Source organism: Nerophis lumbriciformis, linkage group LG29 (genome assembly GCF_033978685.3).
Source record: "Nerophis lumbriciformis linkage group LG29, RoL_Nlum_v2.1, whole genome shotgun sequence".
In the NCBI taxonomy this organism is placed as follows: Eukaryota; Metazoa; Chordata; class Actinopteri; order Syngnathiformes; family Syngnathidae; genus Nerophis; species Nerophis lumbriciformis.
This window is the reverse complement of record NC_084576.2, coordinates 3695001-3712709: the sequence shown is the minus strand read 5'-3', so window position 1 is coordinate 3712709 and position 17709 is coordinate 3695001. Positions and strand designations below refer to the sequence as shown.

Sequence of the window (17709 nt, the reverse complement as noted above, 5' to 3'; positions counted from 1 at the left end):
AAATGATGGATTCAACTCATCCTGTCACGACAAGAAATGATAAATGATGGATTCAACTCATCCTGTCACGACAAGAAATGATAAATGATGGATTCAACTCATCCTGTCACGACAATAAATGATAAATGATGGATTCAACTCATCCTTTCACAACAAGAAATGATAAATGTTGGATTAGACTAATCTCGTCACGACAAGAAATTATAAATGTTGGATTCAACTCATCCCGTCACGACAAAAAATGATAAATGTTGGATTCAACTCATCCTGTCACGACAAGAAATCATACATTTTGGATTCAACTCATCCTGTCATAACAAAAAATCATCAATGTTGGATTCAACTCATCCTGTCACGACAAGAAATGATAAATGATGGATTCAACTCATCCTGTCACGACAAGAAATGATAAATGATGGATTCAACTCATCCTGTCACGACAAGAAATGATAAATGATGGATTCAACTCATCCTGTCACGACAATAAATGATAAATGATGGATTCAACTCATCCTTTCACAACAAGAAATGATAAATGTTGGATTAGACTAATCTCGTCACGACAAGAAATTATAAATGTTGGATTCAACTCATCCCGTCACGACAAAAAATGATAAATGTTGGATTCAACTCATCCTGTCACGACAAGAAATCATACATTTTGGATTCAACTCATCCTGTCATAACAAAAAATCATCAATGTTGGATTCAACTCATCCTGTCACGACAAGAAATGATAAATGATGGATTCAACTCATCCTGTCACGACAAGAAATGATAAATGATGGATTCAACTCATCCTGTCACGACAAGAAATGATAAATGATGGATTCAACTCATCCTGTCACGACAATAAATGATAAATGATGGATTCAACTCATCCTTTCACAACAAGAAATGATAAATGTTGGATTAGACTAATCTCGTCACGACAAGAAATTATAAATGTTGGATTCAACTCATCCCGTCACGACAAAAAATGATAAATGTTGGATTCAACTCATCCTGTCACAACAAGAAATCATAAATGTTAGATTAAACACATCCTGTCACAACCTTCTTTGTGTCACCTCATCTGTTTTCTACTCACACCCATGGCGGTTACCGTGACAATGCTTCTTCTTGTGTTAGCGCGGCTGCACAGTGTTAGACATCCATGTTGCTTTGGGTTACCATGACAACAATTGTTGTGTTAGCGTGGTGTGTGTCAGCAAAGTGTCAGACGTCCATGTTGCTTAGGGTTACCATGACGACAATTGTTGTTAGCATGGCGTGTATCAGCAAAGTGTCCGACGTCCATGTTGCTTTGGGTTACCATGACGACAATTGTTAGCATGGCGTGTGTCAGCAAAGTGTCCGACGTCCATGTTGCTTTGGGTTACCATGACGACAATTGTTAGCATGGCGTGTATCAGCAAAGTGTCAGACGTCCATGTTGCTTTGCAGAAAGCTAAAAAGAAGATGTGTGGTCTCCAAGTGCAGCTGCAACACCTGTAAGACAAACTACTTCCTGTTGTCCTCCTTGCTGGGCAAAATATCACCCTGTTGGTATCAACCAGGTGATACCAACAAGGTGATAGCAGCTTGTTATCTTGTTGATCATCTTTTTGTTACTAGCTTTTTGTTATCAACTTGTTGACATTAACTTGTTCATAATGTATGTATAAATAACTTTGTATGTATGTATGCATGTATATATTTATGAATGTATGCATGTATAAATAAGTGTGTGTGTGTGTGTGTGTGTGTGTGTGTGTGTGTGTGTGTATATATATATATATATATATATATATATATATATATATATATATATATATATATATATATATATTATACTTAACTTAACTAGTGTATGTGTGTGGGGGTTTCTCATTGTATCCCATCGGGTTGAGTTTTTTTTTTGCCTTGATGTGGGATCTAAGCCAAGGTTGTCGTGGCTTGTGCAGCCCTTTGAGACACTTGTGATTAAGGGCTATATAAATTAATTTTGATTGACTGACTGATTGATTGATTGATATATGTATGCATGTATAAATAACTATGTATGTGTGTGGACATGTATGTATGTATGTATGTATGCATGTATATATTTATGTATGTATGTATGCATGTATATATTTATGTATGTATGTATAAATAACTATGTATGTGTGTGAGTATGTATGTATGTATGTATGCATGCACATATATATGTATGCATGCACGTATGTATGTATGTATGCACGTGTATATATATATATGCATGCACGTATATATGTATGCATGCACGTATGTATGCATGCATGCATGTATGTATGCATGCATGCATGTATGTATGCATGCATGCATGCATGCATGCATGCATGTATGTATGTATGTATGTATGTATGCATGCATGCATGCATGCATGCATGCATGCATGTACATATGCATGCATGCATGTATATATGCATGCATGCATGTATATATGCATGCATGCATGTATATATGTATGCATGCATGTATATATGTATGCATGCATGTATATATGTATGCATGCATGTATATATGTATGCATGCATGTATATATGTATGTATGCATGCATGTATATATGTATGTATGCATGCATGTATATATGTATGTATGCATGCATGTATATATGTATGTATGCATGCATGTATGTATGTATGCATGCATGTATATATGTATGTATGCATGTATATATGTATGTATGCATGCATGTATAAATAACTATGTATGTATGTATGTATACATAACAATGTATGTGTATAAATATGTATGTATATATGTATATATATATATATATATATATATATATATACAGGTAAAAGCCAGTAAATTAGAATATTTTGAAAAACTTGATTTATTTCAGTAATTGCATTCAAAAGGTGTAACTTGTACATTATATTTATTCATTGCACACAGACTGATGCATTCAAATGTTTATTTCATTTAATTTTGATGATTTGAAGTGGCAACAAATGAAAATCCAAAATTCCGTGTGTCACAAAATTAGAATATTACTTAAGGCTAATACAAAAAAGGGATTTTTAGAAATGTTGGCCAACTGAAAAGTATGAGCATGTACAATACTCAATACTTGGTTGGAGCTCCTTTTGCCTCAATTACTGCGTTAATGCGGCGTGGCATGGAGTCGATGAGTTTCTGGCACTGCTCAGGTGTTATGAGAGCCCAGGTTGCTCTGATAGTGGCCTTCAACTCTTCTGCGTTTTTGGGTCTGGCATTCTGCATCTTCCTTTTCACAATACCCCACAGATTTTCTATGGGGCTAAGGTCAGGGGAGTTGGCGGGCCAATTTAGAACAGAAATACCATGGTCCGTAAACCAGGCACGGGTAGATTTTGCGCTGTGTGCAGGCGCCAAGTCCTGTTGGAACTTGAAATCTCCATCTCCATAGAGCAGGTCAGCAGCAGGAAGCATGAAGTGCTCTAAAACTTGCTGGTAGACGGCTGCGTTGACCCTGGATCTCAGGAAACAGAGTGGACCGACACCAGCAGATGACATGGCACCCCAAACCATCACTGATGGTGGAAACTTTACACTAGACTTCAGGCAACGTGGATCCTGTGCCTCTCCTGTCTTCCTCCAGACTCTGAGACCTCGATTTCCAAAGGAAATGCAAAAGTTGCATGGTTCACAACTCTTTCACCAACTTTTAATCAGAAGGGTTCAATCTCTCGCCTGTGTTAGTTTGAAGCCGAAACAACAAATGCGCTCAGAGGAGATAATGTTTGAAGAAAGGTGACGGGTTTTTACAAAAATGTTGTGTTGAAGGGGGAATAGCAAACTTCCTGTATATTTTTGCTGGGGGTTGTCAATTTATGAAATGTAGGTGTAAGTGAGACCTACGGAGAGGTTTTCGTTTCATGTCTCTCCGACCTTCCCAGTGTGAGTTACAGGCAGTTTTGTAATTTTTGTCTTCCGAGGAGCAGTTTTTTGTCCGTTTTATTCAAAAATTGCTGTAGAGCGCAATTTTTAGATTTGGGGTTAGGTTTTTTCATTAGATCACAGTTTTAGCCAGTCCTGATGTGTGTGTTCAGTTTGGTGAGTTTTGAAGCATGTTAAGGTGGTCAAATTACAGCTCAAAGAGTCAAAAGTGACTGTTTTTAGTACGGTACTTTTTTGTCTTGAAGGGGGAATTGCCAACTTCCTGTTGATTTTAGCCCGAAGACATACAATTATGAGAACTAGGTCTAAGTCAGACCTACATAGAGGATTTTGTTTCATGTCTTTCCGACCTTCCTAGTGGGAGTTACAGGCAGTCTAGTTTTTTTTTTCCTAGGGGGCGCTAGAGCGCAATTTTGATTTTTGCGGTTATTAAAAGACAATTTTCGCAGGTCCTGATGCGTGGGTCAAATATGGTGAGTTTTGAAGCATGTTAAGTGGGTCAAATTAGTGCTCAAAGAGGCGGCGGAAGAATAATAATAATAAAGAATTAAAGCTGCAAGCAGCGTTGGACGGGCCCGCGGATTTGGCAGGTGCTAGTCCTAAGTGTCCCAATACTTTTGTCTACTTGTAGTCTGAAGTGTCCCAAGACTTTTGTCTAGTGTACCTACCTTGTCTGCATTGTGTGGGCACCAACTTACAAAAATGTTGTGTTGAAGGGGGAATAGCAAACTTCCTGTTGATTTTTGCTGGGGGTTGTCAATTTATGAAATGTAGGTCTAAGTGAGACCTACATAGAGGTTTTTGTTTCATCTCTCTCCGACCTTCCCAGTGGGAGTTACAGGCATTTCTGTCAGATTTTTCATCCGAGGAGCAGTTTTTTGTGCGTTTTATGAAAAAATTGCTGTAGAGCACAATTTTTGGATTTGGGGTTAGGTTTTTTCATTATATCACAGTTTTAGCCAGTCCTGATGTGTGTGTTCAGTTTGGTGAGTTTTGAAGCTTGTTAAGGGGGTCAAATTACAGCTCAAAGAGTCAAAAGTGACTGTTTTTAGTACTTTTTTGTCTTGAAGGGGGAATTGCCAACTTCCTGTAGATTTTAGCCTGAGAATGTACCATTATGAAAGTTAGGTCTGAGTCAGACCTACATAGAGGTTTTTGTTTCATGTCTTTCCGACCTTCCTAGTGGGAGTTACAGGCAGTCTAGTTTGTTTTTTTCCTAGGGGGCGCTAGAGCGCAATTTTGATTTTTGCAGTCTGGTTTTTTTATTAAAAGACAATTTTCGCAGGTCCTGATGTGTGGGTCAAATATGGTGAGTTTTGAAGCATGTTAAGTGGGTCAAATTAGTGCTCAAAGAGGCGGAAGAATAATAATAATTAAAGCTGCAAGCAGCGATGGACGGGACCGACTTTGACGGCACATAAAATCCAAACCGGAGCAGTAATTAAAACTCTTTGGTCAACTTTTAATCAGAAGGGTTCAATCTCTCTCCTGTGCTAGTTTGAAGCCGACACGACAAACGCCCTCAGAGGAGATGATGTTTGAAAAAAGGTGACCGGTTTTTACAAAACTTTTGTTTTGAAGGGGGAATTGCAAACTTCCTGCTGATTTTTACTGGGAGTTGTCAATATATGAAATTTAGGTCTAAGTGAGACCTACATAGGGGTTTTTTTAATGTCTCTAAGACATTCCTACTGGAAGTTACAGGCAGTTGTGTCTGAGTTCTCCTAGGAGCAGTTGTGTCTGTGTTTTCTTCCTAGGGGGCGCTAGAGCGCAATTTTGAGTTTTGGGGTTGGGTTTTTTATTAGATCGCAATTTCTGCCAGTCCTGATGTGTGTGTCCAGTTTGGTGAGTTTTGAAGCATGTTAAGGGGGTCAAATTACAGCTCAAAGAGGCAAAAGTGACTGTTTTTAGTACTTTTTTGTCTTGAAGGGAGAATTGCCAACTTTCTGTTGATTTTAGCCCGAAGACATACAATTATGAGAACTAGGTCTAAGTCAGACCTACATAGAGGATTTTGTTTCATGTTTTTCCGACCTTCCTAGTGGGAGTTACAGGCAGTCTAGTTTTTTTTTTTTCCTAGGGGGCGCTAGAGCGCAATTTTGATTTTTGCGGTTTGGTTGTTTTATTAAAAGACAATTTTCGCAGGTCTTGATGTGTGGGTCAAATATGGTGAGTTTTGAAGCATGTTAAGTGGGTCAAATTAGTGCTCAAAGAGGCGGCGGAAGAATAATAATAATTAAAGCTGCAAGCAGCGTTGTTCGGGCCCGCGTATTTGGCAGGTGCTAGTCCTAAGTGTCCCAATACTTTTGTCTACTTTTAGTCTGAAGTGTCCCAAGACTTTTGTCTAGTGTACCTACCTTGTCTGCATTGTGTGGGCACCAACTTACAAAAATGTTGTGTTGAAGGGGGAATAGCAAACTTCCTGTTGATTTTTGCTGGGGGTTGTCAATTTATGAAATGTAGGTCTAAGTGAGACCTACATAGAGGTTTTTGTTTCATCTCTCTCCGACCTTCCCAGTGGGAGTTACAGGCAGTTTTGTCAGATTTTTCATCCGAGGAGCAGTTTTTTGTGCGTTTTATGAAAAAATTGCTGTAGAGCACAATTTTTGGATTTGGGGTTAGGTTTTTTCATTATATCACAGTTTTAGCCAGTCCTGATGTGTGTGTTCAGTTTGGTGAGTTTTGAAGCATGTTAAGGGGGTCAAATTACAGCTCAAAGAGGCAAAAGTGACTTTTTTTAGTACTTTTTTGTGTTGAAGGGGGAATTGCCAACTTCCTGTAGATTTCTGCCCGATGATATACAATTATGAAAACTAGGCCTAAGTCAAACCTACATACAGGTTTTTGTTTCATGTCTCTCCGATCTTCCTAGTGGGAGATATAGGCAGTCTAGTTTTTTTTTTTCCTAGGGGGCGCTAGAGCGCAATTTTGAGTTGTGGGGTTCGGTTTTTTTAAAAAAAGGTAATTTTCGCAGGTCCTGATGTGTGGGTCAAATATGGTGAGTTTTGAAGCATGTTAAGTGGGTCAAATTACAGTTTGTTGTGGCGGCGGAAGTATAAAGAATAATAAAACGAACGAATAACAATAGGTCCTTATGTCCCATTGCATAAGGACTCCCTTTGGGAGTCCTTTTGCAATGGGCCATTGCGGGCCCTAATAAAACCTTACAAATACGATAGGTCCTTATGTCCCATTGCATAAGGACTCCCTTCGGGAGTCCTTTTGCAATGGGCCATTGCGGGCCCTAATAATAAAACCTTAGAAATACAATAGGTCCTTATGTCCCATTGCATAAGGACTCCCTGTGGGAGTCCTTTTGCAATGGGCCATTGCGGGCCCTAAAAAACCTAACGACGCCTCGAGGCAGCAAAAATTCCTCGAATATATTTTGTAATTGCATCACTCGTTTCAGCTCTAAAGCCTTTATATATGTACTGTATGTATGCATGTATAAATCATTTCATGTAGGTATGTATGAGGATAAATAATTGTATGTATAAATAATGTTTGTGTAATGCGTGTGTACAATGTGTATAACATGTATGTAGTATGTGTGTAACATGCACGTGTAGTGTGAGTGTGTAACATGCACGTGTAGTGTGAGTGTGTAACATGCACGTGTAGTGTGAGTGTGTAACATGTGTTCTATGTGTGTGTAACATGCATGTGTAGTGTGAGTGTGTAACATGCATGTGTAGTGTGAGTGTGTAACATGTGTTCTATGTGTGTAGTGTGTGATCATGTGACCATAAAGCATGATTGGTTGACAACACGTATGAAAGAAATCATGTTTGTAAAAAACTGATGAGATTTTCTTCCCACAGAAAAAGCATTCCAGACAATTCAGAAGATAACAACTCGTCAAGATGGACGCCAAGCAAAGATCTGCAAGACTCACTGGTGGACATGTACAAAGGTAAGTCACCTGTACAAAGGTAAATCACCTTTACAAAAGTAAATCAACCTTTCAGAGGTAAATACCCTTTACATAGGTAAATCACCTTTTACAAAGGTAAACCACCCTTACAAAGGTGAATCACCCTTGCAAAGGTAAATCACCTTTACACAGGTAAATCACCTTTTGTAGAAAGGTGATGTGTACACAAGTAAAGGCATACTAATGTAAATAATGTGTACAAAAGTAAATAAGGCATACTAAGGTAAATAATGCATACAAAAGTAAATAAGGCATACTAGGGTAAATAATGTGTACTAAAGTAAATAAGGCATACTAAGGTAAATAATGTGTACTAAAGTAAATAAGGCATACTAAGGTAAATAATGCATACAAAAGTAAATAAGGTATACTAAGGTAAATAATGTGTACAAAAGTAAATGAGGCATACAAAGGTAAATAATGTGTACAAAAGTAAATAAGGCATACAAAGGTAAATAATGTGTACACAAGTAAATAAGGCATACTAAGGTAAATAATGTGTACAATAAGGTCAATTATGTGTACAAAAGTCAATAAGGCATACTAAGGTAAATAATGCATACAAAAGTAAATAAGGCATACTAGGGTAAATAATGTGTACTAAAGTAAATAAGGCATACTAAGGTAAATAATGTGTACTAAAGTAAATAAGGCATACTAAGGTAAATAATGCATACAAAAGTAAATAAGGCATACTAGGGTAAATAATGTGTACTAAAGTAAATAAGGCATACTAAGGTAAATAATGTGTACTAAAGTAAATAAGGCATACTAAGGTAAATAATGTGTACTAAAGTAAATAAGGCATACTAAGGTAAATAATGTGTACTAAAGTAAATAAGGCATACTAAGGTAAATAATGCGTACTAAAGTAAATAAGGCATACTAAGGTAAATAATGCATACAAAAGTAAATAAGGTATACTAAGGTAAATAATGTGTACTAAAGTAAATGAGGCATACAAAGGTAAATAATGTGTACAAAAGTAAGGCATACAAAGGTAAATAATGTGTACACAAGTAAATAAGGCATACTAAGGTAAATAATGTGTACAATAAGGTCAATTAAGTGTACAAAAGTCAATAAGGCATACTAAGGTAAATAATGCATACAAAAGTAAATAAGGCATACTAGGGTAAATAATGTGTACTAAAGTAAATAAGGCATACTAAGGTAAATAATGTGTACTAAAGTAAATAAGGCATACTAAGGTAAATAATGTGTACAATAAGGTCAATTAAGTGTACAAAAGTCAATAAGGCATACTAAGGTAAATAATGCATACAAAAGTAAATAAGGCATACTAGGGTAAATAATGTGTACTAAAGTAAATAAGGCATACTAAGGTAAATAATGTGTACTAAAGTAAATAAGGCATACTAAGGTAAATAATGCATACAAAAGTAAATAAGGTATACTAAGGTAAATAATATGTACTAAAGTAAATAAGGCATACTAAGGTAAATAATGTGTACAAAAGTAAATGAGGCATACAAAGGTAAATAATGTGTACAAAAGTAAATAAGGCATACAAAGGTAAATAATGTGTACACAAGTAAATAAGGCATACAAAGGTAAATAATGTGTACACAAGTAAATAAGGCACACTAAGGTAAATAATGTGTACAATAAGGTCAATTAAGTGTACAAAAGTCAATAAGCTTTACATCTGCAGAAACCTTTACAATGATGTGTACAAAAGGTAATTAATTATGTTCAAAAGGTAATTAATTATGTTCTAAAGGTAAATGATTTGTACAACGGTAAATATTGTGTACAAAAGGTAAATAATGTGTACAAAAGTAAATAAGGCATACAAAGGTAAATGTGTACAAAAGGTAAATAATGTGTACAAAAGTAAATAAGCCATACAAAGGTAAATGTGTACAAAAGTAAATAAGGCATACTAAGGTAAATAATGGATACAAAAGGTAAATCGTGTGTACAAAAGATAAATAATGTGTACAAACGTAAATAAGGCATACTAAGGTAAATAATGGATACAAAAGGTAAATCGCGTGTACAAAAGATAAATAATGTGTACAAAAGTAAATAAGGCATACAAAGGTAAATGTGTACACAAGTAAAAAAGGCATACTTTGGTAAATAATGGATACAAAAGGTAAATAATGTGTACAAAAGTAAATAAGCCATACTAAGGTAAATGTGTACAAAAGTAAATAAGGCATACTAAGATAAATAATGTATACAAAAGGTAATTAGCGTGTAAAAAAGATAAATAATGTGTACAAAAGTAAATAAGGTATACAAAGGTAAATAATGTCTACAAAAGTGATGTAATGTTGTAATGAACCTCCCTGGATTAGTAATTAATTATGTACAAAAGGTAATTAATTATGTACAATAGGTAGTTAATTATGTACAACAGGTAATTCATTATGTAAATAATTTAAAGAAAGGTCAATAAAATGTACAAAAGTAAACAACAGGCTTCACTATCACAGAGAAAGCCATGCCAATAATAATAATATAATAATGATAGTAATCATGCTAATAGTACTAAAATGTTAATAGTAATATAACATTAACTGTAATAATAACAGTATCAATTTCAACAGTAATTGTCGACTGCTAATAGTCCTACTAATAATAGTAACAGAGTGTAAGGCGTGAAGGTGCAGTGAGGAGGTTTGTCCACAAGGTGGCAGTGTGCATCTTTCCACAGATAAGGTGACAGGTTCATATTGTGCATTCTTACAATTATATTCATAATATTTTAAATATAATTCAAAGCCTAAATATATTTCAAACCACATCATATCACATGTTTACTACTGTCACATGTATGTTTTAATAACAATATACTTACTGTCTTTCATCTCACTTGTATTATCATCTTAATCATCATCATCTTCGTCATAATGATAATCATTATAATTGTCATTATGCTAATAATCATCATAATCACAAAAGCCCTACTTTGGAACAATGTTCACAGACTATGTAGTATTTGGTTTGTTAACTTATGTAGCTGCCACCATGTTTCATCATATATTACTACCTTTGATCAAGTCAATGTTTACTTTTGTATATAAATCAAATCAAAATCCCTACTTTGGAACAATGTTCACAGACTATGTAGTATTTGGTTTGTTAACTTATGTAGCTGCCACCATGTTTCATCATATACAGTGGGGCAAAAAAGTATTTAGTAAGCCACCGATTGTGCAAGTTCTCCCACTTAAAAGGATGACAGAGGTCTGTCATTTTCATCATAGGTACACTTCAACTGTGAGAGACAGAATGTGGAAAATAAATCCAGGAATTCACATTGTAGGATTTTTAAAGAATTTATTTGTAAATTATGGCGGAAAATAAGTATTTGGTCAATAACAAAAATTCAACTCAATACTTTGTAATATAACCTTTGTTGGCAATAACAGAGGTCAAACGATTACTAAAGGTCTTTACCAGGTTTGCACACACAGTAGCTGGTATTTTGGCCCATTCCTCCATGCAGATCTTCTCGAGAGCAGTGATGTTTTGGGGCTGTCGCCGAGCAACACGGACTTTCAACTCCCTTCACAGATTTTCTATGGGGTTGAGGTCTGGAGACTGGCGAGGCCACTCCAGGACTTTCAAATGCTTCTTACGGAGCCACTCCTTCGTTGCCCGGGCGGTGTGTTTGGGATCATTTTCATGCTGGAAGACCCAGCCACGTTTCATCTTCAAAGCTCTCACTGATGGAAGGAGGTTTTGGCTCAAAATCTCACGATACATGGCCCCATTCATTCTTTCCTTAACACGGGTCAGTCGGCCTGTCCTCTTAGCAGAAAAACAGCCCCAAAGCATGATGTTTCCACCCCCATGCTTCACAGTAGGTATGGTGTTCTTGGGATGCAACTCAGTATTCTTCTTCCTCCAAACACGACGAGTTGAGTTTATACCAAAAAGTTCTATTTTGGTTTCATCTGACCACATGACATTCTCCCAATCCTCTGCTGTATCATCCATGTGCTCTCTGGCAAACTTCAGACGGGCCTGGACCTGCACTGGCTTAAGCAGGGGGACACGTCTGGCACTGCAGGATTTGATTCCCTGTCGGCGTAGTGTGTTACTGATGGTAACCTTTGTTACTTTGGTCCCAGCTCTCTGCAGGTCATTCACCAGGTCCCCCCCCCGTGTGGTTCTGGGATTTTTGCTCACCGTTCTCATGATCATTTTGACCCCACGGGATGAGATCTTGCGTGGAGCCCCAGATCGAGGGAGATTATCAGTGGTCTTGTATGTCTTCCATTTTCTGATAATTGCTCCCACAGTTGATTTTTTCACACCAAGCTGCTTGCCTATTGTAGATTCACTCTTCACAGTCTGGTGCAGGTCTACAATTCTTTTCCTGGTGTCCTTTGACAGCTCTTTGGTCTTGGCCATAGTGGAGTTTGGAGTCTGACTGTTTGAGGCTGTGGACAGGTGTCTTTTATACAGATAAGTTCAAACAGGTGCCATTAATACAGGTAACGGGTGGAGGACAGAAGAGCTTCTTAAAGAAGAAGTTACAGGTCTGTGAGAGCCAGAGATCTTCCTTGTTTGAAGTGACCAAATACTTATTTTCCACCATAATTTACAAATAAATTCTTTAAAATTCCTACAATGTGAATTCCTGGATTTTTTTTTCACATTCTGTCTCTCACAGTTGAAGTGTACCTATGATGAAAATTACAGACCTCTGTCATCATTTTAAGTGGGAGAACTTGCACAATCGGTGGCTGACTAAATACTTTTTTGCCCCACTGTATTACTACCTTTGATCAAGTCAATGTTTACTTTTGTATATAAATCAAATCAAAATCCCTACTTTGGAACAATGTTCACAGAATATCTAGTATTTGGTTTGTTAACTTCAACACATCATGTCTGGAACAATGACATCATCACAACATTACATTCAGCAACACTTTTATGTTCAGCTCTTTGTAATCAAACTGGCATTTGATGTCGCTTGCAGGTGACGCGCACACACACACACACACACACACACACACACACACACACACACACACACACACACACACACACACACACACACACACACACACACGCTAAATTTAATGAAAAGGCTGAGAGTGAATGGAGGGGTCATGTGAAGCTTTTAATCTGCAAACTGGGTGGTCTGAATTCGCGTGCACACACACACACACACACACACACACACACACACACACACACACACACACACACACACACACAATGTTGTAGTTCTACACACAATACCCTGTAATGTCAGTGTGTAAATGTTTTTTTTGTTTTGTAAAGATATTACAACTAAAAGAAAAAAAATGTACATAAGTATTCTACGGTAGCATTTGTTGTAGGACACACTATTTTCTACACTTTGTTAGCGTGTGTTGTCGTACACGTTATTTTCCACTCTATGTCAGCGTGTGTACGATAAGAAATGTTCGCATATGTTGTAGTACATGTTGTAGTATACGTTACACGTTAGCGAGTGTTGTAGTACACGTCAGCGAGTGTTGTAGTACACGTCAGCGAGTGTTGTAGTACATGTTAGCGAGTGTTGTAGTACACGTTACGCGTTAGTGAGTGTTGTAGTACACATTAGTGAGTGTTGTAGTACACGTTACATGTCAGTGAGTGTTGTAGTACACATTAGTGAGTGTTGTAGTACACATTACATGTCAGCGAGTGTTATAGTACACGTCAGCGAGTGTTGTAGTACACGTTACATGTTAGCAAACGTTGTAGTACACTTCAGCGAGTGTTGTAGTACAGGTTAGACATTAGCGAGTGTTGTAGTACACGTCAGCGAGTAGTGTAGTACACGTTACACGTCAGCGAGTGTTGTAATACACGTTTGTGAGTGTTGTAGTACACATTACACATTAGCGAGTGTTGTAGTACACGTCAGTGAGTGTTGTAGTACACATTACACATTAGCGAGTGTTGTAGTACACGTCAGTGAGTGTTGTAGTACACATTACACAGTAGCGAGTGTTGTAGTACACGTCAGTGAGTGTTGTAGTACACATTAGTGAGTGTTGTAGTACACGTTACATGTCAGTGAGTGTTGTAGTACACGTTACACGTCAGCGAGTGTTGTAGTACACATTAGTGAGTGTTATAGTACACGTTACATGTCAGCGAGTGTTATAGTACACGTCAGCGAGTGTTGTAGTACACGTTACACGTCAGCGAGTGTTGTAGTACACGTTACATGTCAGTGAGTGTTGTAGTACACGTTACACGTCAGCGAGTGTTGTAGTACACATTAGTGAGTGTTGTAGTACACGTTATATGTCAGCGAGTGTTATAGTATACGTCAGCGAATGTTGTAGTACAGGTTACATGTCAGCGAGTGTTATAGTACACGTCAGCGAGTGTTGTAGTACACGTTACATGTTAGCAAATGTTGTAGTACACTTCAGCGAGTGTTGTAGTACAGGTTAGACATTAGCGAGTGTTGTAGTACACGTCGGCGAGTAGTGTAGTACACGTTACACGTCAGCGAGTGTTGTAATACACGTTTGTGAGTGTTGTAGTACACATTACACATTAGCGAGTGTTGTAATACACGACTGAGTGTTGTAGTACACGTCAGTGAGTGTTGTAGTACACGTTACACAGTAGCGAGTGTTGTAGTACACGTCAGTGAGTGTTGTAGTACACATTAGTGAGTGTTGTAGTACACGTTACATGTCAGTGAGTGTTGTAGTGCACGTTACACGTCAGCGAGTGTTGTAGTACACATTAGTGAGTGTTGTAGTACACGTTACATGTCAGTGAGTGTTGTAGTACACGTCAGCGAGTGTTGTAGTACACATTAGTGAGTGTTGTAGTACACATTACATGTCAGCGAGTGTTATAGTACACGTCAGCGAGTGTTGTAGTACACGTTACACGTCAGCGAGTGTTGTAGTACACGTTACATGTTAGCAAATGTTGTAGTACACTTCAGCGAGTGTTGTAGTACAGGTTAGACATTAGCGAGTGTTGTAGTACACGTCGGCGAGTAGTGTAGTACACGTTACACGTCAGCGAGTGTTGTAATACACGTTTGTGAGTGTTGTAGTACACATTACACATTAGCGAGTGTTGTAATACACGTCTGAGTGTTGTAGTACACGTCAGTGAGTGTTGTAGTACACGTTACACAGTAGCGAGTGTTGTAGTACACGTCAGTGAGTGTTGTAGTACACATTAGTGAGTGTTGTAGTACACGTTACATGTCAGTGAGTGTTGTAGTACACGTTACACGTCAGCGAGTGTTGTAGTACACATTAGTGAGTGTTGTAGTACACGTTACATGTCAGCGAGTGTTATAGTACACGTTACACGTCAGCGAGTGTTGTAGTACACATTAGTGAGTGTTGTAGTACACGTTACATGTCAGTGAGTGTTGTAGTACACGTTACATGTCAGTGAGTGTTGTAGTACACGTTACACGTCAGCGAGTGTTGTAGTACACATTAGTGAGTGTTGTAGTACACGTTACATGTCAGTGAGTGTTGTAGTACACGTTACACGTCAGCGAGTGTTGTAGTACACATTAGTGAGTGTTGTAGTACACATTACATGTCAGCGAGTGTTATAGTACACGTCAGCGAGTGTTGTAGTACACGTTACACGTCAGCGAGTGTTGTAGTACACATTAGTGAGTGTTGTAGTACACATTACATGTCAGCGAGTGTTATAGTACACGTCAGCGAGTGTTGTAGTACACGTTACACGTCAGCGAGTGTTGTAGTACACGTTACATGTTAGCAAATGTTGTAGTACACTTCAGCGAGTGTTGTAGTACAGGTTAGACATTAGCGAGTGTTGTAGTACACGTCAGCGAGTAGTGTAGTACACGTTACACGTCAGCGAGTGTTGTAGTACAGGTTAGACATTAGCGAGTGTTGTAGTACACGTCAGCGAGTAGTGTAGTACACGTTACACTTCAGCGAGTGTTGTAGTACAGGTTAGACATTAGCGAGTGTTGTAGTACACGTCAGCGAGTAGTGTAGTACACGTTACACGTCAGCGAGTGTTGTAATACACGTTTGTGAGTGTTGTAGTACACATTACACATTAGCGAGTGTTGTAATACACGTCTGAGTGTTGTAGTACACGTCAGTGAGTGTTGTAGTACACGTTACACAGTAGCGAGTGTTGTAGTACACGTCAGTGAGTGTTGTAGTACACGTTACACGTTAGCGAGTGTTGTAGTACAGGTTAGACATTAGCGAGTGTTGTAGTACACGTCAGCGAGTGTTGTAGTACACGTTACACGTTAGTGAGTGTTGTAGTACACGATTGTGAGTGTTGTAGTACACATCAGTGAGTGTTGTAGTACACGTTAGTGAGTGTTGTAGTACATATTACATGTCAGCGAGTGTTGTAATACACGTTACACGTTAGCAAGTGTTGTAGTACACATCAGTGAGTGTTGTAGTACACGTTAGTGAGTGTTGTAGTACATGTTACATGTCAGCGAGTGTTGTAGTACACGTTACACGTCAGCGAGTGTTGTAGTACACGTTACATGTTAGCAAGTGTTGTAGTACACATCAGTGAGTGTTGTAGTACACGTTAGTGAGTGTTGTAGTACATGTTACATGTCAGCGAGTGTTGTAGTACACGTTACACGTCAGCGAGTGTTGTAGTACACGTTACACGTTAGTGAGTGTTGTAGTACACATTAGTGAGTGTTGTAGTACACGTTACATGTCAGTGAGTGTTGTAGTACACGTTACACGTCAGCGAGTGTTGTAGTGCACATTAGTGAGTGTTGTAGTACACGTTACATGTCAGCGAGTGTTATAGTACACGTCAGCGAGTGTTGTAGTACACGTTACACGTCAGCGAGTGTTGTAGTACACGTTACATGTTAGCAAACGTTGTAGTACACTTCAGCGAGTGTTGTAGTACAGGTTAGACATTAGCGAGTGTTGTAGTACACGTCAGCGAGTAGTGTAGTACACGTTACACGTCAGCGAGTGTTGTAATACACGTTTGTGAGTGTTGTAGTACACATTACACATTAGCGAGTGTTGTAATACACGTCTGAGTGTTGTAGTACACGTCAGTGAGTGTTGTAGTACACGTTACACATTAGCGAGTGTTGTAATACACGTCAGTGAGTGTTGTAGTACACGTTACACATTAGCGAGTGTTGTAATACACGTCAGTGAGTGTTGTAGTACACGTCAGTGAGTGTTGTAGTACACGTTACACATTAGCGAGTGTTGTAATACACGTCAGTGAGTGTTGTAGTACACGTTACACATTAGCGAGTGTTGTAATACACGTCAGTGAGTGTTGTAATACACGTCAGTGAGTGTTGTAATACACGTTCGTGAGTGTTGTAGTACACATTACACATTAGCGAGTGTTGTAATACACGTCAGTGAGTGTTGTAATACACGTTTGTGAGTGTTGTAGTACACATTACACATTAGCGAGTGTTGTAATACACGTCAGTGAGTGTTGTAGTACACGTTACACAGTAGCGAGTGTTGTAGTACACGTCAGTGAGTGTTGTAGTACACGTTACACGTTAGCGAGTGTTGTAGTACAGGTTAGACATTAGCGAGTGTTGTAGTACACGTCAGCGAGTGTTGTAGTACACGTTACACGTTAGTGAGTGTTGTAGTACACGATTGTGAGTGTTGTAGTACACGTTAGTGAGTGTTGTAGTACATATTACATGTCAGCGAGTGTTGTAATACACGTTAGCAAGTGTTGTAGTACACATCAGTGAGTGTTGTAGTACACGTTAGTGAGTGTTGTAGTACATGTTACATGTCAGCGTGTGTTGTAGTACACGTTACACGTTAGCAAGTGTTGTAGTACACTTCAGTGAGTGTTGTAGTACACGTTACATGTTAGCAAGTGTTGTAGTACACTTCAGCTAGTGTTGTAG

The 17709-nt window shown here is 38.2% G+C and overlaps 1 protein-coding gene across 3 annotated transcripts in view; it reads left to right on the top strand.

Annotated features, from left to right (window-relative positions):
* The window catches only part of mipol1 (mirror-image polydactyly 1), a 201737-nt gene that overhangs the window by 14939 nt on the left and 169089 nt on the right, over nucleotides 1–17709 (top strand). For 2 of the 3 annotated variants that reach the window (XM_061925209.1, XM_061925208.1), the window contains exons 1-2: nucleotides 1373–1493; nucleotides 7714–7805. In XM_061925209.1, coding sequence (XP_061781193.1) covers nucleotides 1384–1493; nucleotides 7714–7805 — 202 coding nt within the window. In that variant the 5' untranslated portion in view covers nucleotides 1373–1383. Of the gene's footprint in view, nucleotides 1–1372; nucleotides 1494–7713; nucleotides 7806–17709 lie in introns of those variants that run through there. The other variant, XM_061925210.2, reaches the window with a different exon arrangement.